The sequence below is a fragment of the Rhamphochromis longiceps genome, linkage group LG19 (assembly GCF_057381845.1).
Source record: "Rhamphochromis longiceps isolate RC_006_pf linkage group LG19, R_longiceps_female_GT1.1, whole genome shotgun sequence".
Classification (NCBI taxonomy): Eukaryota; Metazoa; Chordata; class Actinopteri; order Cichliformes; family Cichlidae; genus Rhamphochromis; species Rhamphochromis longiceps.
In genome coordinates this window covers 15,095,086-15,122,711 of record NC_140575.1, presented here as the reverse complement: position 1 = coordinate 15,122,711, position 27,626 = coordinate 15,095,086, and the positions used below count along the sequence as shown (strand labels likewise).

The following is a 27,626-nucleotide window of genomic DNA, read 5'->3' as shown; positions in this document are numbered from 1 at the left end:
AATGCTAGATACCTTACAAATGTGCAATTAGCACGAGGAAATGCTAAGCTTTTACTCTAGAAACCTTTCAAAGCATCAAACTGCACATAAGAGTTCCAACTCTTACAAACACAGACACAGTCAAGTTTGTGGGACTAAATTCATTTGCAATGAATGAAGCAGAGGAAAATGCACTAAAAATGATGACATTGTGTAACACGGGAGTAAACAGAGTCAAAAATCAAAACTTTAATGATCATCACTGCCCTCCTCTGAGTTTAAAAAGGCATTACGGCTGAGAAGAACCCAAACTGTCACTTCCATTAATAAAAAGCTGCTAAATTAAGCCACTTTTGGGATTTTCATTTGCAGTCTACTGAAGGACAAACTCACCCACACACAGCTACAGAAGAGTCATTTATTACTCCATTAGAAGAAATACAAAGATGGCAGAGAAACTCTGATCACATTAGTCCTCTGAAAATACAGAAATACCGAATGCTGCTTCTTGCACGAGGAAAATCCCGTCATCGAGATGAATGGTGACTACTGCAGAGTAAAAGGAGAGGGGAGCCACCGATGGAGATAGCTGGCTAGTTTCAATTTCTAGATTCACATTTTAATTTGCTACAACCGGGCTATTGAAAACATGAGACACCAAAGTACTTCTCAAAGCAGGGCCAAAAAGTCCAGCACTTTGAGGTTCAGGGTCTTTATTGTCTTTCTGGACAACCGCACAGATGCTCTTGAGGCTACGTCACAATTCTCCTAGCAACCGTTGCCCATTTCCTCACCGGATGAGCGCTAATAATAGCCACATTCAAGACATAACAATTAGGTTACAGCACTTGTACTGGACACGTCAACAGGTGAATGAGACGATGACATAGTGTAGTCAGCTAATCAGCCTCGTCTTTCATTAAACAGTAAATCAACTCAATACCAATTGTTTCCTTTAGCTCTCTGGCCGTGAACCTGCCTTAGTTGCCCAACTTGAATTTGATAAGCTTAAATTTTAAGTTGCTTGTTGGTGTTCTGTGGACTCTGCTCTCTAGTATTGCTGGTTCTCCTCACTCCACAACCGGTAAATTTATATGACATGTGATTAAGTTAGCAGAGGTTGGGGGAAAAAAAAAACAGAAGCAAAGCATGGTGTACTAGTTGAATTTGCCCTGAGCTCCACCCACCACTGACAACAACAACTAGACAGCCTGTGACAGCTCTGGGCATGACAAGACCCAGAGGTGAAAACGAGCCTATCAATCCTGTCCACTAAGCAAAACCAAATCTCATAAATACTTTTATATTTCCTCCAGAGGATACAGTTTTCACTAATAAAGTAATCCACATTTGATATAAGACACATTCAAGTACTTCCATTTACTTTGAGGAACCGATATTTAATTCAGAAAGCCATGAGAGCTCCACGAGCGGTGCCTCATGATTTTTCAATGTGCTGTGTGTGAGCTGCAGAAGTGCTGAGGGTGTGTGTGCGAGTGTGTTTGTGTGTGAGCTGCAGAAGTGCTGTGTGTGTGTGTGTGTGTGCGAGTGTGTGTGTGTGTGTGTGTGTGTGTGTGTTTGGTAAAGTCCAGTCCTTGGTGCGTTTCTGTCCGGTCTACATTTGGCTGAGGAAATGAGCGCGTCCGTTGTCTTCCAGACGGCGGGTGAGGATCTCGCAGCCGGTTTCCGTCACCAGCAGGGTGTGTTCGAACTGAGCCGAGCGCTTCCCATCTCTGGTCACCGCCGTCCAGCCGTCTGGCCACGTCTCATCTTGCCAGCCACCTGAGACATTACACACACGCACACGATTTCTGACTTTGGCTTACACAAAGTCAATTTAGCAAAGTCGACAAAACAAAGCCTCTGAGCTATGCAATGACTCACTGTTTACCTGTGAGATAGTTAAAGGTTTTAAAGTGTAATGACCCATTTTGGAGCCTGGCTTTACACAATTTTACCCTGTAAGAACCTGTTAATAGTCTCAGCTTTGCTCAGTATATGCTCGACTGTGAAGGTGATTTCTGAAGGCAACTTGGTCATTTTGCTTTAGGATGAGCTGATTAGATAAAACAATTTGGTTTCTTCAAAGGCTTCTGTTCCTAAAAACCAAGCAAAACACCATTTATGGTGTATTATGAGAACTACACTGCAATAAAGCTGCAAACAGAAACAAGAATTCCAATGTTTAACTTGACATAGTATTCTAGTTTTAGTCGCTTGAACTATGTAGTTTGCAAATAGTCTAATTAAGGCAGTTTTCTAACATATTCATTTGATCTATTTCTGTAAAGATTATTATTCATACAAAGGTTACACTCACCTTCACATATCATGGGCTCAATGGTGAACACATGGCCAGGCTTCATAACACCAACTGCTTTGTTTTCTGGGAAATTAAGGAGAACATAAATCATGCACTTTTGAGTAATTAATGCTAACACATTCAGCGCTAACCGTGGGAGTTACTCACTGGCATAGTGCGGCACATTGGGAGCCGTGTGGAAAAGTCTGTGGATGCCGTGGCCGCAGTAGCTGCGCACCACGGAGAAGCCGTTGGCCTGAGCGTGCTTCTGGATGATGTTACCCAGCTCTCTGTAGCGAATGCCAGGCTTCACTGAGGAAGCAAACAACACAGGGCTTAGTTTATTTCCTGAACCACACACACTAATGTAACTATTTGACATGGAAAACGATGTTGTTTCTACGTCAATGTTTCAAAATGTAAAGTATTTTCCTATTTCAGGTTTACAAAGGTAATGTTGAGTTTGCCTTCAGCAGTCAATTGAATATCTTTGACTATTAACTGGACAAAACAAGACCTCTGAAGAGGCTGTGGGAAAAGAGGATCTGCTTTTATTTTTATTGCGCAGACCAGAAAATAAAATGTGATTAACTGATAATCTTCCATAATGCATGATGTTCCTCAGCAGATGGTGCATCCCAGTTGCCCCGCACATGTAGATAATCAGAATTTGCAACATCCTGGCCACTTTAAGGATTGCAGTTCACAAACTGATGGGTCACTGAGGAATGACCCATCAATTTCGACTTGCTCTGAAATGTAAGTGCTCTCTGGTGGCCGAACTCTGCTAATTCTTGTTATTCAATGACCTCAATATATTGATACCAATAATCCCAATAAGCTAATACTGGCTGATTTAGCCAAAGCTGTGTCTTTGATTAAACAAGGGTAGATAACATAACGTCCATCACATCAACACAAAACACCACCATCACTGTAAAATGTTAGAAAGACAGAAAGTGAGCCTACCAGAATCAATGGCTTGCATAAGGCATTCATACGTAGTCTGAACCAGTTTCTTTGCTCCTTCGTCCACCTCTCCAACAAAGAAGGTTTCGTTGAGGTCGCCATGGAAACCATTGTGGTACACAGTGATGTCCACTGCGTGAGCGTGGGAAGACAAATATGTCAGGACCATTGTATCAGATGACAAACTGAATTCTTTTATGTTTAACACAAAGGGAGCAATATTATGAATGACCTGCCAAGAGCAGTTAATAACAGGCGCTAGCAAGTTTTCAGAAAACACGTATCCATTTGCAAGGCAATACAAAATATCCTTTTATTAAAAAATTGCTGATAAAATTGGAAGTGCCAGTTTGCAAACTGGGACTTTTCCCCACTTGAGGAAAAATATAGACAGCAGAGAATCTGACTGGCAAAGCCCCACTGGTAGAGGTTAATGAAACTATTTGTCTTGTTGGGCCACGCAGCGAGAGATGAGTTATTGGCAAGTACTCCATCAGACGCTCTGAGGGGAGTGGCGGATAGAAGACGTCGCCTTAGCAGAAATATTCATAAAGAGGCTAAAATTGGCCAAACTCCTGCTGATACCATTTCGGGATCTCGGTACAATCATTTGTCATCCCAATTCCCCTTCCCCCCCTCACCTCAAACATTTACCAGTATACAAACTCAAGCATTCACAGGACTTTGCTAGACATTGGGAATATGAATACATTTTTAAACACTGTAGTATTAAAGTTCCCTGGAGATTAAAGCACACGATGGCAGTAAAGCAGGAACAGATAAGAGAAGACATGTGAGGCAGTGAACGCACCATTGAGGATATCTCCTTCTTGCAGGGGTCTTCTGTCTGGGATGCCATGGCAGATGACTTCGTTAACAGATGTGCAGCAGGATTTGGGAAAATTGTAGTAGTTGAGAGGGGAGGGGTAGCAGTTCCTTGCTAAACAGGCCTGTCGGGACAAAGTGTGTATGTTACAGAGATGGCAGCAGTGCAACAACAGAGTACAAATGTAAATGTATGACAAATATCGAAGATCAATAATCCATTTTAAAGGAGTTCATTTGATATATTTAACAGTTCAAACCTAAGTGCTTACGTTGCTTACATGCCTGGCGCTGACATGTGGATGAACTATAATGAGCCATAATGCGAGTTTGTGTTTAGTGGATCCAAAAATGAGGCATTGTGTCTTGTTTCAAAACAACGCACCAGATGTACGGCGTGGTCAATTTCTTCTGTTGTAACGCCTGGTTTCACCATCACGGCTGCAATGTCCAGAACTTCTCTTGCCAGCTGCAAATAGCACACATGTCAAAATCGCACTGCAATAAAAGGTAAGCTAGAAATGCACGCCTTGAAAGCAGAGAGTCAATACTGATTGCTACCTTGCATACAACTCTCATGCCCTCAATGTCCTCGGGGTAAAGAGTCTTGATCTGTGACGTCCCCTTCAAGAACTGCTCGGACTCAGACATCCCTACGGGACGGAAACAAGGACAGACAACTGGCATCACTCACACGTCAATACTCAGTGAAACTGATGAGCTCATTCAGCCAGGATCTTGCAATAGCAGCTGCTGTCAGTCTATCAATTTCCAGACTGTCACTGCTGGATTTACATTCTCCTGATTGATTTTGTTTTTCCATCACAAGTGACAACTAAATAAATCATCTGTTACTGAGAAGGCATTGTCATTCATACTATAATTTTAACAGTTACACTGCAATTGGTGCAACTGTAACTATTACCCCATGCAAGAATATAGATACTTAAATAAAGGCAATCATGTTAACCCATACTGTCCTATGAGCTTTACCTTCAGTTGTCTCTGACTCCTCGCAGCTTCAACAAGTTACAGTACACAATTAATCCACCTCTAGACCATCAGAAAACAGTGATTTAGTTTCAGTAAAAACCACTGTGTAAGAACAGGGAACATCTGGAAAAATAAATAAAACACTACTCTCTATAGCAGAAGGCAAATCTACTCTCAGAAAGCCATGGCTAAAGTCTAAGCCCAGGGTGCGCTCTCATGAGAAAAGTTTAATCACTACAAACAGGTATTCCTTGTTTTAGGACATGAACGTTGTTTTTGATATGTCAGAGGAATAGAACTACTGATGGTAGCACAGGAGTGCCACCTGGTTTAGTTTTGGTACTTTTAATGTGAAATCCTTGTGATGTTTAATTTTTTACTGCTTGTACAGCAGTATAAATCTGAAAAATAAACTCACCTCAGGTATGACCTCATGTATGATCATGAGGACCGATAGTATATTTAAATCCAGTACAAAACCAAACCATCTTTCTCACAATATCAACAAAAATCACAAGTGTAAAAGTAGAATTGCATCAGATTGCAGTCTGTCTATTAGTTTGCACTGGTGTTCTTAATAAAGAGTCATGAGTGCATATCAAGCTGAACTGTTTTGATATTTTGCCAGCTTCAGCCCTAAACATCTAACAAGCATCTTGTGCTGCTATGAATAACTAGCCACTCCTATAAAGACTACACTACAGCTTCAGCACCTGAGCAGAGGCAGGCTCTAATGACACTCACACCGTCGGCTCAGAAGAACAAAGCTCGGCAGCTTCTGTTATATGGAGAACAACAAAAGTGCAGGTCTCAGTGCAGCAGGTCAGCTTGGTAACGACCGATCCAACAAGAGCCCAACATTTTAATTGGACTGCAAAATGCATACAAATATCTGTTGGTCAAAGCACCCGTGTAATCAATAATTCGCTGGTCCATAATTTATTAACTCGACCAGATGAATGCTGGATGAACGTGAACAGTTGCCTAGCAACACAGACATGAGACAGATTAGTGTTTGAATCATATGCTGGTGTCCTTTTGACCTGAAGAGGCCACAGTGTGACAATGGAAATCAATTGGACTTACTAACACTTTGATACACCTGTTCTGAGAAGAAGCGAAGTATGAGAAAAGGACCGTGTGTACATTATGTTTTCAGAATGAAAATCACTGCTGAAAATGCTTGTGTTCAGCCCTGAAGCGGGACCGAGCCTGAACTAATAAGAGGCCTCTATCAGGAATTTTTCAGCCTTTTCCTTTGGAATGTGCAGCTAGTTGATGTGTACCGGCTGATTTGAAGATGCTCACTGTCCACATTTGAGTTATTAAAGAATCCCTATTTACCAGTAATAATTTAAATCCATTGAAACACTGTCCTGAATCAATTGTACTTCACTCCCCGAATTGGCACCACAGGAGAATGAAAGGAGACTGTAACCATGACTACCTGAGTGTGGATCTATGCAGTCAGATGACACGGATGCAGAGGTTGCCATGGCTGCAAAAAAAGAATGACTTGCCCAGAGAAATAAATGTAAAATAAGGCAGGTTAGAGTAATCTCAGCTTGTGATAATTTACATAAAAGAAACAAACTGGTGATAAAAAAAACACAGCGTGACAGCAGAGCTGTCAGCAGGTTGACTTTTCCCTGCAATAAATCCAACACCAACGAGGGAGAGAGATCACCGTGAGATATTACAGGGACATTAGAAAGAAGACTATTCAAGTCCGGTTTGAAACACCAGCTTAGAAATAAAAGGCATCAGTACAGATGTGCCTACATGATATTCACTGATTTCAAAGTGCTACATCTCCAAAAGCTGAACTGTGAAATTATATCCATATACTGTATGCAGCAGCTTTAAAACGAGCTGCACTAAGCACAATACTTTGCCCATGTAGATACATTTAAATCCAGATTTACTGATTGATCTTGACAAGATCATAACAAGAAATATCAGGTTCTGGATTTAAAAACAATCCAGTGAGCGCTGTGGGAGAAGAAACGATTAATCTATCAGTGAATGTTTAAAGGTTTAGTCCACACTTTTTCAGCACCCCTAAGGAGTGACTACTGAGCAACACAGCAAATCATGATGAGCTGCTCCTCTGTTCCACCCCACTCTTAAAATCCTGATGAAGTCAGTATGTTGGAAAGGCTAAACAACACCATCAGCTAAAAATAAGGTTAGAGTCTGGAGATGGACTTTAGGAAATGGTTTAGGAATCAGACTTACACCAACAAGGAAAATCTTTTAAAGAGCAAGGACAGAAGCAATACAGAATGAGAGTATAGCCATTGTATCTCAGGCTGATACTCACTGAGTCAACTCAACTCCACGTGTAACTGCAGGATTACATATTTCTTGTCAGCGAGTAGGGTCTACTTGTGAGTAACATGAATTTCATCATTAGAAGTTGAAAATGATGCACAAATCAAATGGTCTGTGCCCAACCACATCTGTACAATAAGGTTACTAAGTAGCTACAGCATGTAATGTAAAATGTGTTCTGCCCATGATGTAAGAAAAAGAACGTAGAGGCTCATATGTGAATTTATCCTTTGAGTGGACTTGAAAAGACTAGAAACAAGTAAGCAAACATAATCCTGGACAAACAGTGAGCACACATCTAATTCTGCATCTGAATATAAACCATGTGATATTAATTCTAATGCATGAGCTCAATCGTAAACTGGTTGTTGTGGCTGAACGCGGCACAGTTGCCTCACCATATTAAATATGCCCACTTAAGCAAAATTAAAAATGAACAGGTGACAAATATCTCGATAAACTGCTGAATTTCAATTATAGCACAAAACTTGCTGATGTGGCTCTTCATTACCCGCCTGTTCAGACTATCCTCTGTGTGTACAGATCTTTAGCTGACAGCACAAGACGTATCAGCTTATCTGTGCATTCATGCAAAAATGGCAGAACATGCATGCATGGATGAGTGCATTGTTCAGACAGAGACAGAGACGGGCCTTCAACAGGTAGCTCTCAATGCTCATGCATGCGTTACTAAATCTGTGCCATTAGTTTCTAACTCATTTATTGTGGTAATAATGAATGTGGTCTGGACTTTTTCCCCCACTTAGCTGATGTCAACACATACTTACGAAATGACATATTAGTAACTTATTTGCCACTAAAATACCAATGAACCCATCAGTTATGCAGGTCAAAGTCAGGTTAAATATTGTAATATTTTCAATTTATACCAAGACACCACAGCTTATGCTCATCATGTCCCATGCCCCAATTTGAGCTAGGGTTGATTTCTGATTTATCAAAAGTATGAAAGCCCTGAATGAATCCTCTTACTTGTACACAGTACCTCTGATGAACTGCACTTTCCTGCACAGTGTGACATGCCAAAAAGGATTTACAGCTTAAAATGAATAAATAAATAAAAAGATCACTTCTGCTGGAACAGAAAGAGATCGGGTTACCTCTGGGATGATCAGCATAGTCAGGTCTTTGGATGTCACCTGGCACAGGTCTCATGGGAGTCTACAGAGAAGGCCAGAAGAAAGACAGACAGGTTAACTCAGCGTGTCAGTGTTTATATAAGAGAATCCTTGAAGCAAGTAACAAAATGTAGCATTTCCTTTTAGTGTCTGTGTTTGATTTCCATTCATTTGAATAAGGTAAATACCATAAGATGATTCTTATCTTTATGCTTGAGCTTGTACCTGTTTCATGCTGTGTTATAAATCCAATGCACCCCACCACCACCAGCCCTTTTTTTTTGATGCACCGTTCTGACATTAGTCGGATATTAGTCTGATCCTGATTCAAAAAGCTGGACCGGATATCAGTGTCAACGTACTGATGTATTCAGTTTAATTCTGGCTTTATGTGCATTTACTACACCTCGCATCAGTAGCAGTGGTACCAGGAGACCTAACACATCTCACGGGAAGCTAGCAGCAAAGGATCAGCAGTGTCTAGATTCTCAGATGTCCTAATCCAACAGCTTTTGTCTGTATGTTGGCAATAGTTTTTCACACAAACTGCAGCCAAGTGAGATGACACGACTGAAAAGTTCAGATGATGCTTTTCCTGTTGGCTTCGTTTATTCCCCTGATCTGTTACAATCTGTGAAATACTTGTTGGGATGATTTTATTACATGTAGATAACTCAATGTCATTTCACTTCACCTTTTATGTGTACACCTAGTTTATCTTGTCAGCAAGACAACTTTACACGCAATAACCAATGCAATGACCATAAACTAGGCTTAGTAGTGTACTGAAGCTGGGCTATCCATACCATGCCATGTTTGATCCCCAAAGTCCAGTTTGTTTGGCTAGTGCAGGTTAATGCAGTCCTATATAGTGGACTGTAGCTGTTCTGCCTGCCCGTTCATTTTTCATTACTTACCAGAGGGTAGTGAGGGCGTAGTTTTCCTGTGTAGCGGTACCCTGGCCATGGGTCTGTGTTGATCTCCTTCTCCACACAGTTCTTAGATTCATTTTGGTTCTTCTCTTCCTCTAAAATACAAAAGAATATACAACATACACATAAAACAACTCACAGGGTGTCTGAATCATCTGGCACAAAGTACAGAAAGAAGTTTCACCAACTCGTGACTCTAAAAGGACACGCATATGTAAGGGGTGCCACCTCTCAGCTTTCTGAGCTGCAATTTGATTGACAGAGGAGTCTTAAAAGGAAGCTGTGAATGATTTTGATCTGTGGTAATGGATATGTGCTGCCTTAGGCTACGTCCACACTAGCCCGGATAGATTTGAAAACGGCGTTTTCGTCTGAAAATGCTCTGCGTCCACACTAGTGTTTTCAGTCGTTTTCACAGAGTTGTGCGTTCACATTGAAACGACCGAAATCACTTACATTCCAGTCCTGCGCAAAAGCGAGTGAAAATTAAAGAATTTGAAGAAAAGCTAACAGGAGCATGTACAAATTTATATTAATCTTTTTTAGGTCTGTCAAAATTGAGACCAATCAAAACAACTGCTGTGCAATGCACTCAGCTATCTTTGTTTAATTGGTCACATAACTGCATCACATGACTAAAATGCATCATCATTTTAGGACGTCTGCGTTTATGAGCATCCACACTGCGAGGGGGCAGCTCAGTTTTGAAATGTATGCGTTTTCAAGACGCTGTGTTTTTCCTTGAGGAAAACGCCGTCTCAGTGTGGACGGGAGGCCAAAACGGAGAGAAAACACATTAGTGTGGACGTAGCCTTAGAGTTGGGTCATCTTGCCATGCGGGTGTTTCTTTTGACAGTCACGCTTCAGTGTGGTTACGAGTTTGATGAATGAATTTGCTGAGACTTAGATTTCATGTACGTGGGAAAATTAGCGATGCAGCGGGTATAATCAGCATTTTTTAGTTTTAGGTTTCTTTTGGTTCAGACCTGTTTCAAATTATGGTTATCAAATAGTGGTTTTTATTTTGTGTTGGAATTGTCTGGTTTTTGCAGTCACTAATTTGACCTTGTCCCACTGTCCTTTTTGATTTCCTTGTAGCTTTCATTTTAGTAGTAGCAGTAGTTACTGCATCTTGTAAGGACTAAATAACTTTTTATTTCCATTTTTAGAAAACCTCATTAGTTTGTTTTGTGCCACTTCCTTGTTTCAATCCACAGTATGTAATGTATAGCTCTAAATTCTTAACAGTACTTGTTTGTAGTGTGTGTACCCATGTCTGCACTGACTGCAGTGTTTTCAAAGTTATGGTGTGATCACTTGCAGTGCAGTGATATATTTACACTTTTCGGTTTTCCGGGTTTAGTTGCAGCTAGGATATTACAGGACCATATTTGAATGTAGTTAGTATAGTCTGTTGTTATTATTATAAATGTGTTTCTTTTTGTTAGTCTCATTTTATGATTATAGTGTTACGTCATATAAGCTAAGCATCATGATAGCACAGTGGTAGACAGTGCCCAATTGCACCTACTTGCTTTTTTGTGCAGCAACTTGTGAGATGCCCAGCTTCCTTTAAAACATTCCTGCAAAGAAAAATTATTATCATTACTGTTACAGCACAAATTTTTCAGTGAAGTCCATATCAACAATATGCAACATTCACACGTGATCACAACCATATAACCCAATTATAGTCAGCTACAACTGAAATTTGGGTTACTTTACTTTGAGAAATAGCAGAAAAAGGATGGCCTGCTGCCATCGGTAAAGGTCATCTTATTCGCTGGTTTGCAAACAGAAACCATCAAGGCCTATAAATCAGCGTGGACAGTTAATGGCACGGAGTGGAAAGCAGAGTCTGGCAGCAGAACCAAAACTGCACTCACAGCAGAGCCCTTTAGGGTCAAATACCTTTGCACTACAAGATCGTGTTGCTGACAGTGTTTATTACTAACTATTTATATTTTCAAAGCTTTTTTAGCTTTTCAAAGAAATCTTGAGAGATTTTACTCAAAATTCTACTGATCATTCTAATCCAGTGTATGCAGCTACAAAGGAAATATCCACGTGGTATAACTGGTAATTAAAACACAAGTGGCGTACCAATGTGCTTGTCACTACTCTAAGCTGCCAAACTTCTGAAAGAAATGTGTTTGCATACTACATGTAGCTCTTCTGATTTCCAGCCAAGTAGGAGACCCAACGCATAAACACTCCATCTTTAAAATGACACATTTCCTACAGATGTTTGGTCTCGTGGGAACCAAAGAACCAGGATGATCTGTCGGGCTAGAGTTGCGTGACATATCACTTTACAACTCAAATGCAAGTGTGTGCAACATACTGCATCACTTTATGTGATTCCTACACAATAAATATGACTTCATAAACCGTTTTACGTTAGACAACTTAACACCAATTGGCCACAGCTATTATTTTGACCAGGGTCGTTACATGACTCATTTTAGCCATAAGTTAGCTAGCTAAGCGTTTGCCCTCGGCCTGGTGGTTAGCAGGTAGCACCAGTTACAATCACTGGTTGCATTATTTATCGCCACCAGTCTGTGTGCCACTATACAACTAATAAGCATCCGCAACGTTCACAAAAAGTTGCGCTTTACCAATAGATTCACGTACACACAGCTACCTAGCTTGTCAGTTAGCAACCTCGTGATAAAACAGAGGGCCCCGGCACGCGGCACCAGCTCACATTTAAAGCAGACAAACCGGGAAAGCAGAAGTACCTGCGAGCAGAAATAGGAACCTTGAATACCAAGCTTGATACATGTGGGGCACTGAAGTTTGGCGTCCTTACTGCAGCCCTCTGTCTCACACTCCCTTCTAGCCTCGGTGCTCGCCATGCCTGCTCCGTCTGCACAAGGGGTGGAGTCGACGACAAGCAGCCAGCCGGCGCAGCCAGCCAGTGGCAGCTGCATGCACGGCGCATGTCCGCAGCGGGACCGTCACGTTGCATAGTTCGGTCCAATCAACAGAAACTTTCCTAACAGAGAATTGTAAGATGGCGACCGCCGAACCGGTGAGTACTTTCTGTAAAGAACACATGAAAACATATGAGGGTCTTCTCGCTTCGATTACAGGGCGGTGTCAACCGTAAACTTCACGTACAACTCTTAACGTTAGCCCGTAAATGCTTAATGAGCGTTGTTGGGGCCGCACGTGTTGTTTTGAGTACTTCAAATTTGTCTTGGGTGCCACGAGCGAGGCGTAAAACAGGAATGCTTGTGTGTGGAAATCTCCCAACTTTCAAGCTGACGTTACTGCTACCAATCGAGGCAAGCACATTAACTCTCACCTGAAAACCAGTCACTTTTAGTGACGGACATTGCGCAGCGGTGAAGTGAACCTCCAAGAAATATGTGTTTATTAGAGGCACGTGAAATCATACCTTATATCCGAGGAGGACTTAAAAAATAAAAATAAAAATCCAGCTGTCAGAATGGTTCGACACATGACCTCTGCGGTCCGCCGTTAGCAGTGCTGTAAGCTGAGGTAAATGATGTAGAAGCACAGAGGGGATTCCTTATTTGTATTAAGTAATTTTATAGTTAATATTAGTTAGTCTTTGTCTCGCATCATAGTGAAATGTGTTCCAGATGTTCGTAATGGATTCCGTAAACATCTGCTTCCGTCACGGAATTTAAGTCGATCTAAGTTTCGTTTTAGGCTATAATATCAGTTTCTTTTTTTAAAAATGGGACTTCTACTAGTGGAAACAAGTAAACAAGAGGAAAAACCAGAACTCAAACATGTTGTTTTCAGTTTTATTGTATACCTTATATTAGTGTTGAGCCTCCATCTATTTTTTTTAGGAAACTAACCCAAGTCCTTCCCAGCCTGATGAAGATGGAGCTGAGCAGACCGGACAGGAGATTGTGAGCCCAGAGGCCTACATCAAACACCCGCTCCAGAACAGGTAGAGACCGCAGGTTTATGTAAAGCGACCCAAAGTTTTCCTTCAAGCAAGTCATGACACTTTTGGTAACACCTCAGGACGTTTATTTGATGAGCTGTTCTACAGCGTTATTTAAATTAACTTTAATTTCAGTGGTTACCAGTACATAAAACCTGCATGTTTATATACTAAAAAAAGAAAAAAGCTAGAAAACCTGTTGAATGCCCCCACAAAGATTTCTGAAAACGTCTTAAAAACTCCCACAGTCTCAAAATTTCTTTATCTCTCCAGATAAAAACCAAAGATCAGAATTACTCGTTTAAATTATTTTATGCCAACACTTGTTATCACATTATTGAATAGTAATTAATAGTATGGCTTGTCTGTTAAGGCCCAAATAATATATATATAATTGTTGCCTCACTTCCTATTACCAAATCGTGTCCAGTGTGTGTGAGTCATCTGTGTGATGTGTTTATAGGCCTGTAAATCAGTACTGCTTATCAGCTGAAGTTAAAAAGTCTGATAGTTTGTTCGCCTCCTTGCTTTGCATAACTGTTTGTTGTTATGCAAAGACTGTTATTAAAGTTTAAATGTAAATCAGTACTGCTTATCAGCTGAAGTTAAAAAGTCTGATAGTTTGTTCGCCTCCTTGCTTTGCATAACTGTTTGTTGTTATGCAAAGACTGTTATTAAAGTTTAAAATTGTATAATAAAGCCTTAATTACTATTTTTAGAATAGCAATTAGGCAGGCTTTGGTTTAATTCAACGGAATTAAAGTAATTTTTGTCTAAGTGGCTTGAAAATTGTGCTTTGGAGGCAAAACAAAACAAAAGCATTTCAGTTGCCATTCACATAGGACATGCCAGCATCTTATCACGGTCAGTAAGAGCGACCGCTTGTGTGTGGGAGTGGATAAATGTCAAGATGAAAAGTGCATCAAACTCCAGAGAAAAGACTGGTGACCTGTGTCAGACTCATGTTTGATCACAAGGCTCAGTTCGAGAACTGAATGACCGTTTCTCCTCATGGCTGAAGCAGCCGCTCATGCAGAAGTGAAAGAGAGACATGAATTGACCACTCACTGAAAACAATGAGTGCTGTGTTTACGGAAGGAAGAGGAGCCATTTACACAATTTGTCTGCATGATAGAAACATAAATAGAAGAACAAATGCAAATGTGTTTTGTTTCCAAGATAGATTTTGATGAGTTAAACCAATTTTCATCTTGATTGAAGACAGTGTCTAACAGACTTGGCAGTCATAAAATGTCATAAATACACATTTAATAATTAAAATATGAAGTTATCTCAAATGTGTTTTTGATGGATCTTCAGTGTTTTCATTGATATCGCACAGCTAGGATTTCCAGATCATATGACTCTGTCCCACTCAACCCCCACCAAACACACAATTAGATAATGCAGTGGAACCGCATCATTAAATCATTGTTTGTCATTTACTTTCATGCTGAGTTTATATGTACAAAAAATGGTAACAACAGGACAGTTAGATGATGTAACAGTTGTGGCTTCTGTTAAATGCAAGAGTACCCAGTGCTTAGGCTGGGGATCAGTTTTGGCCCTGCAGGCCCAGGGCTGCAGTACACTCGTGGAAAATCTCACAGAAACCTCCATCTTTGGAAAAGGAAAGATCAAACTGTAAAGCACCTTTTCGGGTTTTCTCCATTTAATTATTAAATGGTAAAAGGACTGGCTTATGTATCGCATTTTTACTCCAAGTGAGAACTCAAAGCAGTGCTTTATACTATGCCTGTCAGCGTGTTCTAACGATCACACTCATACACACACTGATGGATGGATCAGGGTAATTTGTGCTTCAGTATCTTTCCCAAGAAACACTTTGACATGCAGACTGGAGGAGCTGGGGATCAGTCTAGTATGAAACAGTTAAAACATCCAGCGTACAAGCGCCGGACATTAAATTGATGCTGCTTTGCTGATTAAAGTGGTATATCCCATGATATTGATGTTCAAAGTTCATTATTTAAAGAAAAAAAGTAATAAAAAGGTAAGATTTTGACTTTAGATTGTGACACTTTGAGTGGGTGTAAATTATTTACAGATTTTTAACAGAGCTTAAGCTTGTGTTTTTCCATCACTGAAAATTTAATGTGCGTAGCTCACGTAGGAATTCTAAAGGATCAAAAGACTGGGAAAAGTTAGGTGACTTAAAATGCCAGATTTCACCCCACCACCATGGACTTACTTTGTATGACTTCACTGGATAGTTGTTAAAGTTACCGTACCAAGAAAACCAGCTGATTCTGATGGGGTCGTGGGGTTCCACAGCCAGTTGTCTAAGTCTCAGAACAAGATTATTCATCTTCTTATTGTATTAATATGCACATTTGGACTTTTGTTGTGCATTTCATCACAAGTTTGGTCTTAAATTACCCCCTAACCTGTAGACAGGTTACCTGGTAACCTGGTAAATACACAGTATGTGACAGTAAATATAATTGATTGATTGCATTTTCTTAATTAAAATCTGGATGATTCATTGATAAAATGGAAAAACTCATATATAACTCTATATATATGAGTTTTATTAAATTGTACCTGTATCCATGTATTTATGCATGCAGAGCGTCGGATTCAAGCCTTTTTTTATTTCCCCACAGTAAGACTGTGATTGTCTGTGATGGCGTGGTGACCTGTCCAGGGGGGTTCAGTGTTTTTCCTCTCAATCCATACTTGGATACTTTCCAAGTACCTTCTGTGCTGAATACAAATAAGCCGTGAATGAATATTTTATGCATATTTAAATTCCACAAGGGTCTTTATGTCCAAAAGGGTCAAATATAAAAGCCAAACTCGACTGAGATCCAGTCAGCTAAAAGAAAAGTTGGCTCCTAAACACTTTAGTGGTGTCTCACAGCTCATTTTGATGAGAAGGTAAATGCTAATGGCTAAATATCCCAAAATATTGACAGTGGCATAAAGCATCTGAAACGGATTAATGTTATTTGTATTGACAGTGATGTGCATTTCTCAGTTTTCTTAACTCCCACATTGTTTTCAGGGTCAAAGGGTGATTGAGCCTGTTGAAGTCCATGAGAGGGATCGTGTAATGTATGTGGCCTTAGATCATGGCCTATAACTAAACATTCAAATGTCTGATAAACAGGTTCACTAGAAAAATTCACACAACGTTCTAATTGCTCATCAAACACTCTGCTCTGTGGATTTAGTACAGCTGAAGATATTTGGCTTATTATTCAGACCTTATTTGGCTCATATTTGGACTGTGGGAGTCTGTCTGCTTTAATTCTTTATTAGTTAAATTTTTTTGCCAGCCTGTTGCTGAGTTATTAGAGAGTTTAGTGTTGAGCATTTGGGACAAGCATCATCTGCATCTCGTGCATTCATACGTTGCTCATTTGCCCAGAAGTTCTGTTTGCCTTTGTTTACATTGTGTGTGTAATAATAGGCCTATTATATTTATGCAAATTTTTGTTTTCTGCTTAAAACAACAGATGGTCTCTGTGGTTCTTCAAGAATGACAAGAGCAAAACATGGCAGGCCAACCTGCGACTCATCTCTAAATTTGACACAGTTGAAGATTTCTGGGCGTAAGGAACGATAAATGTCTGGGATTCTTCTGTGCTCTCACTGAGAAACAAGCTGTGAGATACCCTGACTATATAATATGTTGTGAAATATGATTTTATTAATGCTTTTCTGTCTTTATTTCAGTCTCTACAACCATATCCAGTTGTCAAGCAACCTAATGTCAGGCTGTGATTACTCACTTTTCAAGGTATGTTTGATTCGTTTACCTTTTCTGGACAAAAGCAGTGAGTGTTGACTTTAAATGCACATACATTTAATTAAATTGGGATTTTTAGTGACCTTTGCTTGTCAGTGTCTTCTTTAACAGTCTGTATTTTAAGTAAAAGTCTTCCAATATTCTCAAAGTTACATGTAAAAAAAACTACATAGCATCTTTTTAAGCTGGTAAATGTCTTTACATAGATATGAGATATGGCATTTGTGCTAGTTTTAGTTGTTTTGAGATACTAAATAAGCAAATAAAAGGCCCGAGGCCTCTTCCACATTTGAAGTACAGGAATAGAGATCAGTTAAATGTTTTAAACTGATATCCTATTATTATTTTAGACATTGTAAAACAATATCAGTTACTCCTGTACTGAAGTTGACTGCTTTGAGGGTCTGTCCCACAGCCCACATCATACCCCTCAAGGCAGTGGTAGTCCAAACACTGAACAGAAACAAATAAAGCTTCTGCAAACAGAACAATGCCTGACTGAACTGCCAAGACAAGAGTTCCAGTAAAAACAGCAGCATCATTGCTGGAGGGAAGGGAAACAAGAAAAAGCCAGCTCACAGCCAGGAGAGAGAGGATGAGTTAAAGTGGAAAAAGAGTACTGGACTCAAGCCTTTATGGAGGATCACACCAGTGATTATCAGTCATCATCTGTACAAATTTACATTAAGGAAATCTTCTGGGAAATAAAAACCTATCTGGAAATAGGTTGAAGGTGAATCTTTAAGAAAAAGGTGTTTCAGCACTCGCTGTATACACGCTGACTTTTGATATATTTTCGTTTTTCCGTCGCAAACATATAATGCCTAACTGTGGGAAAGATACATTGCTTGCAGGCAACGTTGAAACCTCGTTCTTAGAGGCTGCTCGGGATGTGTGCTGACAATTTGAACTATTGCTGCAGGATGGCATTGAACCCATGTGGGAGGATGAGAGGAACAAGCGTGGCGGGCGCTGGCTAGTTACACTCACCAAGCAGCAGAGGAGATTAGACCTGGACCGCTACTGGCTGGAAACTGTAGGTTTGACTGTGCTTGTGCTCTTCATCCCATTGCTTAAACCAGTGACAATAATAATCATTTCTCTAACCTCTCCCCAAAGCAGTACATTTATTACATGCTGGCAGCCATAATTAGTTACACCATGTTATCAATACACTTGTTGCCTGCAGAAAGGGGTGATTACAACTAAGCGTATCTTTCAGAGCTGAACCGAGCTCAGATTGATTTCATGTTCTTGGCAGCAAATGTGCGATTGCTGTGAGTGCGTGTTGAGCTGCAGGTTTGAGATCACAACCTGGTCAAATGAGAGCAATTGAAAATTGGTTTGCTTGCTTGGTGCTAACAGCGAGCGATGCTCAGCACAGATGCAGGAAAGAAAAGAAAAACATTTTCACAAGCTATAAAAAATATCACCGGGATGTTGGAACACTTATACTGTGTTGAATTAATACATATGGCCACCTGGGGCAGCAGTGAGCGCTACAATCAGCCAACCAATCAGCAAGTTACCACATATTATTTCTAGGCAGGTTTTTAAATGCGATAACTGAGAACAAGGTGACATATAGTCTTAAAATTCATACAATAGATGCAACTACTAAAATGTTGGTGAATTTGAATCTCAGTGATGTCGACCTGGAGGTTGAGGTGACTAAGATTCAAATCTCAAGGTCAACATCAGAGATCGTTTTCAGATAATCTTGTGACTTCAATAACTTAAGAAGGGCGTCGCCTAGGTGTAAAAGTTCACGAGTTTAAATATCAACGAGAACCAGGCAGCATTTTAAATCTCGCCTGATGAATGGCTACTGCCTATATGGCGCTGTTGGCAGTGCAGAGCCGATTCTTCCTTGGTGCCATTTCAGCAGGTTTTAAGATCTAATCTCACATAGCTCCACAAAATATAAAATTTGGGGTAATTTCAGTGGGAAGCCAGGTGCAGCGCACAGCATCTGCATTTTTTTTCTGCAGATTTTTTGCAGTAGCCCCGCACACAGCCACATATTTAAACTGTTTCATCATTCAGTCTGCCTTCTTTTGGTTACCAAGTCCGTGCCTGCTTTTTGGCCATAGCACCCCTGTAGATTGTAGATGGACCACTGGTTCTGCATCTGTGGGAAAAGCGTAGTAGAGCCATCTCAGACCTGGCTCCCACACAATCGCTCGTGGTTAGCAGCAAATGTGTTTTGCAAGAATATTCTCCATTAGTCATTAAATTTGACAGGATCCTGTTATATATTATACAGGCCTGGATCAGGGCCAGCGGAGATCCAAATTCAATTTTTAAATTTCTTTGTAAGATAAAAAATATTTAAATACTAGTTTTAAAATTAACATTCTTTGTATCTTTAAATTTTTTTGCAGTTTAAATCCTGTAGGATATACAGTGGGGCAAAAAAGTATTTAGTCAGCCGCTGATTGTGCAAGTTCCCCCACCTAAAATGATGACAGAGGTCAGTAATTTGCACCAGAGGTACACTTCAACTGTGAGAGACAGAATGTGAAAAAAAAATCCATGAATTCACATGGTAGGATTTGTAAAGAATTTATTCGTAAATCAGGGTGGAAAATAAGTATTTGGTCAATAACAAAAATACAACTCAATACTTTGTAACATAACCTTTGTTGGCAATAACAGAGGTCAAACGTTTACTATAGGTCTTTACCAGGTTTGCACACACAGTAGCTGGTATTTTGGCCCATTCCTCCATGCAGGTCTTCTCGAGAGCAGTGATGTTTTGGGGCTGTCGCCGAGCAACACGGACTTTCAACTCCCGCCACAGATTTTCTATGGGGTTGAGGTCTGGAGACTGGCTAGGCCACTCCAGGACTTTCAAATGCTTCTTACGGAGCCACTCCTTCGTTGCCCGGGCGGTGTGTTTTGGATCATTGTCATGTTGGAAGACCCAGCCTCGTTTCATCTTCAAAGTTCTCACTGATGGAAGGAGGTTTTGGCTCAAAATCTCAGGATACATGGCCCCATTCATTCTGTCCTTAACACGGATCAGTCGTCCTGTCCCCTTGGCAGAAAAACAGCCCCATAGCATGATGTTTCCACCCCCATGCTTCACAGTAGGTATGGTGTTCTTGGGATGCAACTCAGTATTCTTCTTCCTCCAAACACGACGAGTTGAGTTTACACCAAAAAGTTCTACTTTGGTTTCATCTGACCACATGACATTCTCCCAATCCTCTGCTGTATCATCCATGTGCTCTCTGGCAAACTTCAGACGGGCCTGGACATGCACTGGCTTCAGCAGCGGAACACGTCTGGCACTGCGGGATTTGATTCCCTACCGTTGTAGTGTGTTACTGATGGTGAGCTTTGTTACTTTGGTCCCAGCTCTCTGCAGGTCATTCACCAGGTCCCCCCGTGTGGTTCTGGGATCTTTGCTCACCGTTCTCATGATCATTTTGACCCCACGGGATGAGATCTTGCGTGGAGCCCCAGATCGAGGGAGATTATCAGTGGTCTTGTATGTCTTCCATTTTCTGATGATTGCTCCCACAGTTGATTTTTTCACACCAAGCTGCTTGCCTATTGTAGATTCACTCTTCCCAGTCTGGTGCAGGTCTACAATACTTTTCCTGGTGTCCTTCGAAAGCTCTTTGGTCTTGGCCATGGCGGAGTTTGGAGTCTGACTGTTTGAGGCTGTGGACAGGTGTCTTTTATACAGATGATGAGTTCAAACAGGTGCCATTCATACAGGTAACGAGTGGGGGACAGAAAAGCTTCTTACAGACGACGTTACAGGTCTGTGAGAGCCAGAGATTTTCCTTGTTTGAGGTGACCAAATACTTATTTTCCACCCTAATTTACGAATAAATTCTTTACAAATCCTACCATGTGGATTCATGGATTTTTTTTTTTTCACATTCTGTCTCTCACAGTTGAAGTGTACCTCTGGTGCAAATTACTGACCTCTGTCATCATTTTAAGTGGGGGAACTTGCACAATCGGTGGCTGACTAAATACTTTTTTGCCCCACTGTATTTATATATACCAGTGGTTCTCATAATTTTCACAATAAGTACCACCTCATAAAATATATGGCTCTTAATGTCGGTCATAAAGGTGGTACTTTAAAGTACAGTACTATAGGCCTGTTTAACACCCTATACAGTTTACACGAGACAATTTTCTTTCTTATATGAATGTTATTTATTTTAACTGTCATAAACAGGATGTGACAAGTGATAAAAATAACAACTGTACTGCATTAAAACATCCACAGCAGATGGGATATCCAATCTTTAAGTGATGATATGATGAAACCTGCTTCTGGGTCCAAACTACTCTGAGTTTATTAAGGCTGTTATGTTTTTAACATGTTTTAAAGCTTTGTATCTTGTTCTATTTAATCTCAACAAGCCCCTGAAAATAAGTCAGTGATCACTGTCGGCCTGTCTCGGTTTTTAACGTCACTATTCAAAGGTCGGTTTTTAAAACCTTACGATGTCACTAAACCCCAGTCATGCGGCAGTATATTAATGACAAACCTCGTATTGTGGATGGATTATCTCAGTTGTTCTCCTGACTGAAGTTTGGTCCGTTTACATCAATACGTCAATTTAACTTTTATTGAGTGGAAAAAAAGTTAGCATTCATCCTCCAGCTTCACTTTGGCTACGTTCACACTGCAGGCGAAAGCGCATCAAATCTGATTTTTTTTTTTGACCCTATGCGACCCATATCCGATCATGGTATGACAGTGTGAACGGCACAAATCCGATATTTTCACATCCGATCTGGGTCACTTTCGTATGTGGTACTGAATCCGATACATATCCGATGTTTCAGAAAGCGACTGCTGTTTGATGGTCATGTCGCATTAAATCCGTCTTTTACGTCACTGACACAAGACAGACGCCAATTATCAGCGCCAGAGAAGACATCGCGAACGCTTCCTGGCCATCCGGTGAAACTGCTGGGAAGACAACGTTGGAGAAACGTTAACATTTTATTTGTACTGCATAATCTGCAGATTCTGACAAATGTCTGCAACCATCCTTTGAAGCACCGCTCCTCTCTAAAACAGCAATAAGGATCATTATTAGGTTATTTACATTATTATGTAAATAACAAAATAACTTAAAGCAAAAATTGGGAAACGTGAAGTCCGAAGTCTTTATATTAACGGCCATCAGTCAAACAATATAGTTTGCTCTGGGTCTAAACAGAGCGCGTTGCGTGTGACGTCTTCTTTTGCGCATGCGGCCGCTTTGAGCGTTCACACTAGAGAGCGTTTGCTGTCGCATTTTATTTGTAGTGTGAACACACAGACAAAAAAATCGGATTTGATCAAAAAATCGGAATTGAGCATTAAGACCTGCAGTGTGAACGTAGCCTTTGTTTATGTTATGCTAACCATAGCTGTGTAGCTAGCCACCACGTAGCACATCATTATATACCAGCTAGCCCAACTTCAGTAACCCTACAAACGTCACTGCTGTTTAGGTTTCTGGCTTCATTTATGTTGGACGTGATAGCAGAGCTGTACGTTTTAATTTTTCAGAAATCCCTCAATCAGAACATGGTATATTATTTAATCTTAAAAAAAATCTTTGAAGACTTCCCACGTATCACTAGAGGGAGCCCACGTGCCACCAGTGGTACACATACCACAGTTTCAGAACCACTGATATATAGGATAGGATTCACTTATAGTATATAGGGTGAATCAGTGGGTTATTCACATTACGATTTTATTTAATAGGATAAAAACAATTTCTTCTTCCAAAGCTGGAAGAACTCAACTCAGGTAAAAGTAAATTCTTACTAAATTTCTTGCTGTTCTGACCTGCCATTGATCCTGAACTTAACTGAAGTGAAATATCAGAAGATCGGTTAATGGAAAAAACACCAAGAACCCTTTAATGTTCTGCTCGTGTGATGATCAGGTTTGTGACTAAAGCTTTGGGTCGGCTGCAGAAGTTTTTCACATTCAAACAGGGCCGAGGCGTCTGAAGATATCGAAGGTGTCAGAACAAAATGTGTTCAGATACTGCTGAAATATCACACTAGGATTAAGTAGTAACTTTGGAAATAATAATGTCAGCGTAAAATGCCACCAAATACTATGTCGTGTCACTGATTTTGAAAAAGCAGAAATCCTTAAAAATGTCAGCTCCCCAGTAATGAATACGACAAGCCTCAACGACCTCACTGCCTTTTCTCTTGTCGCAAAGAATGAGGATTTCAAGTTGCTGTCAAAATAAAGATGTGATTCATTATGTCAAGACAACAGCTTTTCTTCCTCTGCATCCTCTCACCAGCTGCTGTGCTTAGTCGGAGAGGCCTTTGACGACTACAGCGATGATGTCTGCGGAGCCGTGGTCAACGTCCGCACAAAAGGGGATAAAATAGCCGTCTGGACGTCAGACTACGAGAACCGCGAAGCTGTAACGCACATAGGGTGAGACAGATCAGATCGCGGTCTGTTTAAGTATTCTAAGCACTGAAGGCCTCCTCAGCATCTTACGTTGTCATTTCGTATTTCAACAGGAGAGTTTACAAGGAACGCTTGGGGCTTCCCGTGAAGATGACTATTGGTTACCAGTCTCATGCAGACACCGCTACCAAAAGCGGTTCAACCACCAAGAACAAATTTGTTGTTTGAGAAAGCCCTTATGTGCCTCTTTTCATTTTCTTGTCTTATTTTGTTGTTGGTGCACATGTTTACTTTGCTGCAAAAGACTCTGCGGAATGCAATCTGGAAGGAAATAAAGAGTTCATGCCAAATGTTGCCATAACCTGCCCAGGAACTTATACTATAAATGCTATGGAAAACAGATGAATGCAAAAACTTCCACAAACACTAATAATGAGAGGTATTAATAGTGGATGTCATTTAGAGTGCTTCATTTTGTACTAAACAAAATCGTTCTGATTTTATATTTTTATTTTGCGAATGGCAGGGAATCAGAAAATGTATATTTCTCACCTGTTTTACAGCATCGTTGGTTTGGCTGTAATCCTTATTGACATTAAACTCTTTTAATTTATTATATTAATTTGCTTGCATATTATTAGAATGTTAGACCTTCGTTTTATGCTTTTTTTTTTCTTTCTTTTTTTGCCTTGAGCCATTGCACGTAATCCACCTTTTTAAAGTGTTTCATGACATATATTCATTTGAGTGTTAATATAATTAAAACATTGGTTTTGCAATTATTAACTGTTAAATTGTGGATTATTTTGTTGCTTTCTGTAAGTGGTACATTCCTTGTTATAAACGCTTTACTAATTGACTTGTGGTGATGCTCTATTGATGGACACTGACTTTTTGAAGTTAACTTATCAGCAGTGACGGGCAGATCAGCCGTAAAGTAAAAAGACTAATGTAGATATGATTATACTTAAGAAAAGAGCACTTGGTGTGAAATCTGGCTCTCCCTCGTTTTAAGATCCCTTAAAATGTCAGTAAAAAACACTTGTGAGAGAAAAGATTAGTTTGGGAAACGCGGCGTCAGTCCATTGCCACCAGAGCAGCTTTCAAATGTCACTTCGCCGTGACAAATATCATCACGTTCTCGGTGTTCTTCTAATAAAGCAGCAGGCGACGCTTCTACACGTAGATCCTTCTTGATCTGATGAAGCTTTAAGTGGCTCTTTAATGAGGTCCCTGCTGCAGTTCTGGTGGTAACCTTTAAAGCCCAGCTGTTTATTCATGTAAGATCCTTTACAAGCATGCACTTACATGATAAACACAGTAAGTAAAACATGTAATAATGTATTCTGTTTAGAGCAGATGCTTCAAAATACCTCGAATCAGTAATTCGTCTGCACCAGTGCAGCAAAATGCCACAGTAACCTGACAGATTTTTGTACTTTTAACTAATATGTAAGATTTCTATGCTAATAAAATGCTAAATAACTTAAAAAATCAGATACAGCAATTAAAAAAAAAAAATTCTATTGTAAAGATTATACACAACCACAGTAAACGACCTTGGGGCAGATTCAAGTGATTAAATCTTTCAAAGAATAAATGAATAACAGAATTAACAGGTAGTTAGAATAAAAAAATGTCTGAAATGTGCTTCAACTGGCAAATTTGGGAGGAAAAAATAAAGACAAAGGTTAAAACTTGTTCTAACATAATTGAAGGGCTTTAAGTGTCATCGATCAACGGGACTGTAAGGTCTAATAAGCCTTTGGAAATCCATTCCAACAGACCGAGTCTTAATATGTTCTGCAAAAGCTGAAATCACTAAGAATTGATCAGCCTTTTAATACTGCATCGAGGCCAATAGTTTTTTTTTTTTAAAATGTAAGAAACATCTTCCTAATTTCCTTTTGTCAAATTCAGATTTGCGGTGTCTCAGAGGTGCCTTAATGGAGGAGCTACACAGGGGGGATTAAACAGGAGATAATGGATTTCAGTCCGTCTTCAGTGTGCTGTGTGGAGTCTGCACTGAGCTTTTAAACACAGCTGCCATTAGTTGCTTATCAGCTGCAGTATAGCAGCTATAGAAAGCATTCAGACGTCTTCACATGCTGAAGAGGTCTATTGTGTTGTACATTTCATTTTAAGTAGAGAGAGTTGTATGTTTTCCTCTCGAGCTACGCTGAATAACCTTTTACCTTAAATGTAACTGTGAGTTGGAGTGGATCATTTTTGGCTCAGTTTTTCTTTCCCTTAGTTTAGTTTACCTGTTGTTGGTTCTGCACCCCGTAACATGGTGTTCCCACCATCTCCATCCTAAGGACTGTGATAACCAGATAATAAGCTTGAATTGGGCCAAAATATTCTTTCATTGTGCTCTGAATTCTTTAAATACTGTCTCTCAAATCCCAAAGTCCAACCTGGCTGTCATTTGCGTTTTGCTAAGAGTGGCTTCTGTCTAGCTGCTCTGACATAAAGTGATGAATTGAATGAAATGGTTTTCTTTCCAGCCCGTTTTCACATCCCTGCTGAGGACTTCTGAAGCTCGGTGAGTGACTTGTTCACCTTTCTGACCAAAGCCGCTCCTGTAAATTGCTTAATTTAGCCAGCTGCAGGAGGTCTGGTGGCTCCAAATTTCTTCAGTTTCACAGGTTTTGTGGTAACAGTGCTCTTGGGAAAACCTTTAAAAGGATTTAAAACCCTCCCTGTGAGCTATGGCTCACCACGTGTTTGCCTACAGAGACTTGGATTTCATGGCTTTAATTTGTCCTGGCATACAGTGTGAGTTGTGGGACATTCACAGGTGTGTCGCCCATCTCTGTCCAATCAGTTTAGTTTGACACAGCTTCAGTCATGTTCTACACTCATCCCAACGATAGTTTGGTTTTTAGACATCATGGACATAGACAAATATAACACTTTTATTCTTTCTGTAGCAAATTGTAATAAAAGCAAGCCTGTAAACACAAGGCTACTGACATGGTCACTTTATTAAACGGGGTTACGGACTAACACTGGCGCCAATGAATGCAATCAATGTAGCAAATTGAATCGAGCATAATTTTCTCAGTCTCCAGTCTGCTGCAGGGGCTGCCGGGCCTTCCTGTTTCCCAATCAGCAGCACTTATCAAAATCCCAAAGCCCCCAATGTGAGACAAGGGTCACGTCAGTCAGACAGAAGATGTAGTCCAGGCGGGGAAATGTGAAATGAAGGCTGAAATGAGCAGATTTCAAAAAGGACAAAGCGATTTTGGAGCCAAAAGAGCAAAGAGCCAAAACATTAAATATTGTTACCGTGGAAATTTTACCTAGCTGATTTGTTTTACTGCGGCTCTGAGTATTCCACTTATGCCGCGACTGCTGGCAGGTTTTAATAGGTAATCATTTCACTGCTGTCCATCACTTTACACTGGAGGGAGCTGCAGCCCCATTTAACTTTAAATTGGTGTTTGTAAGGCCAGTAGGCAGTGCAGGCAAGGATTTGTTTACAGCCCTAAGTCTACATTGTTTTAGCTTTCATCTTTAAAGGCAGTGGTTTAGGAGCTTACCGTCGTGTGGATTGCACTGCTGTCAGTCTGGGTGTTTCCTATCTCAGGCTTTGATGGCTGCAGCTCAATTCATAGGAAAAAAGAAATTAAGTTATGGCGCAACATGAGCTGAAAGAGGCATTGTGTTTGTGCAGAGGTGAAGAGGAAGTTTCAAAGAATGAGCAAAAGCAGAAAACATGAAAACACAACTTTTTCATCTGCTTGCGGGACTGTGAGTAAAAGCTCTCACGAGTAGACTCTCATAGTGGCTGAAAAGCAGTGCACAGAAACAAACGCCGTCCATAAGACTGAGCATTTAACATCAAAGAATTGTATGTTGCCAGAAGCTATAATTAGGACATAATACTGTGTAATACCCCACAGCTAAAGGATTCAAGGAAAAGCCATTTGTGAAGCTCAACTATTTATCAGCTTTCCATTCTCTAGACGGCTGATCAGTTTTCCCAAGGGCCCATTCGAGTCCCTCATTTATCTTCATGTATTGTAAGGA

The 27,626-nt window shown here is 40.3% G+C and overlaps 2 protein-coding genes across 3 annotated transcripts; one reads left to right on the top strand and one right to left on the bottom strand.

Moving 5' to 3' along the window:
* Window positions 1-383: 383 nt before the first annotated feature.
* On the bottom strand, window positions 384-12,377 carry metap1 (methionyl aminopeptidase 1). The gene is made up of 11 exons (XM_085392470.1): window positions 12,218-12,377; window positions 11,005-11,056; window positions 9,459-9,568; window positions 8,524-8,584; window positions 4,637-4,728; window positions 4,461-4,544; window positions 4,062-4,200; window positions 3,251-3,382; window positions 2,450-2,593; window positions 2,300-2,365; window positions 384-1,761 (listed from the first exon to the last, which is right to left on the bottom strand). The coding sequence occupies exons 1-11, from the start codon at window positions 12,332-12,334 to the stop codon at window positions 1,595-1,597; spliced, it is 1,164 nt and encodes a 387-aa protein (XP_085248596.1). The 5' UTR covers window positions 12,335-12,377; the 3' UTR covers window positions 384-1,594.
* Window positions 12,371-24,428, top strand: eif4eb (eukaryotic translation initiation factor 4eb). 2 transcript variants are annotated; one of them, XM_085392472.1, is made up of 7 exons: window positions 12,371-12,510; window positions 13,304-13,407; window positions 16,887-16,982; window positions 17,107-17,170; window positions 18,102-18,215; window positions 23,476-23,615; window positions 23,705-24,425. In XM_085392472.1, the coding sequence occupies exons 1-7, from the start codon at window positions 12,493-12,495 to the stop codon at window positions 23,817-23,819; spliced, it is 651 nt and encodes a 216-aa protein (XP_085248598.1). In that variant the 5' UTR covers window positions 12,371-12,492; the 3' UTR covers window positions 23,820-24,425. The 2 variants fall into 2 exon arrangements, with proteins under 2 accessions (XP_085248598.1, XP_085248597.1); XM_085392471.1 differs by lacking the exon at window positions 12,371-12,510 and adding an exon at window positions 12,573-12,766 and having other exon boundaries at window positions 23,705-24,428.
* Window positions 24,429-27,626: the final 3,198 nt, after the last annotated feature.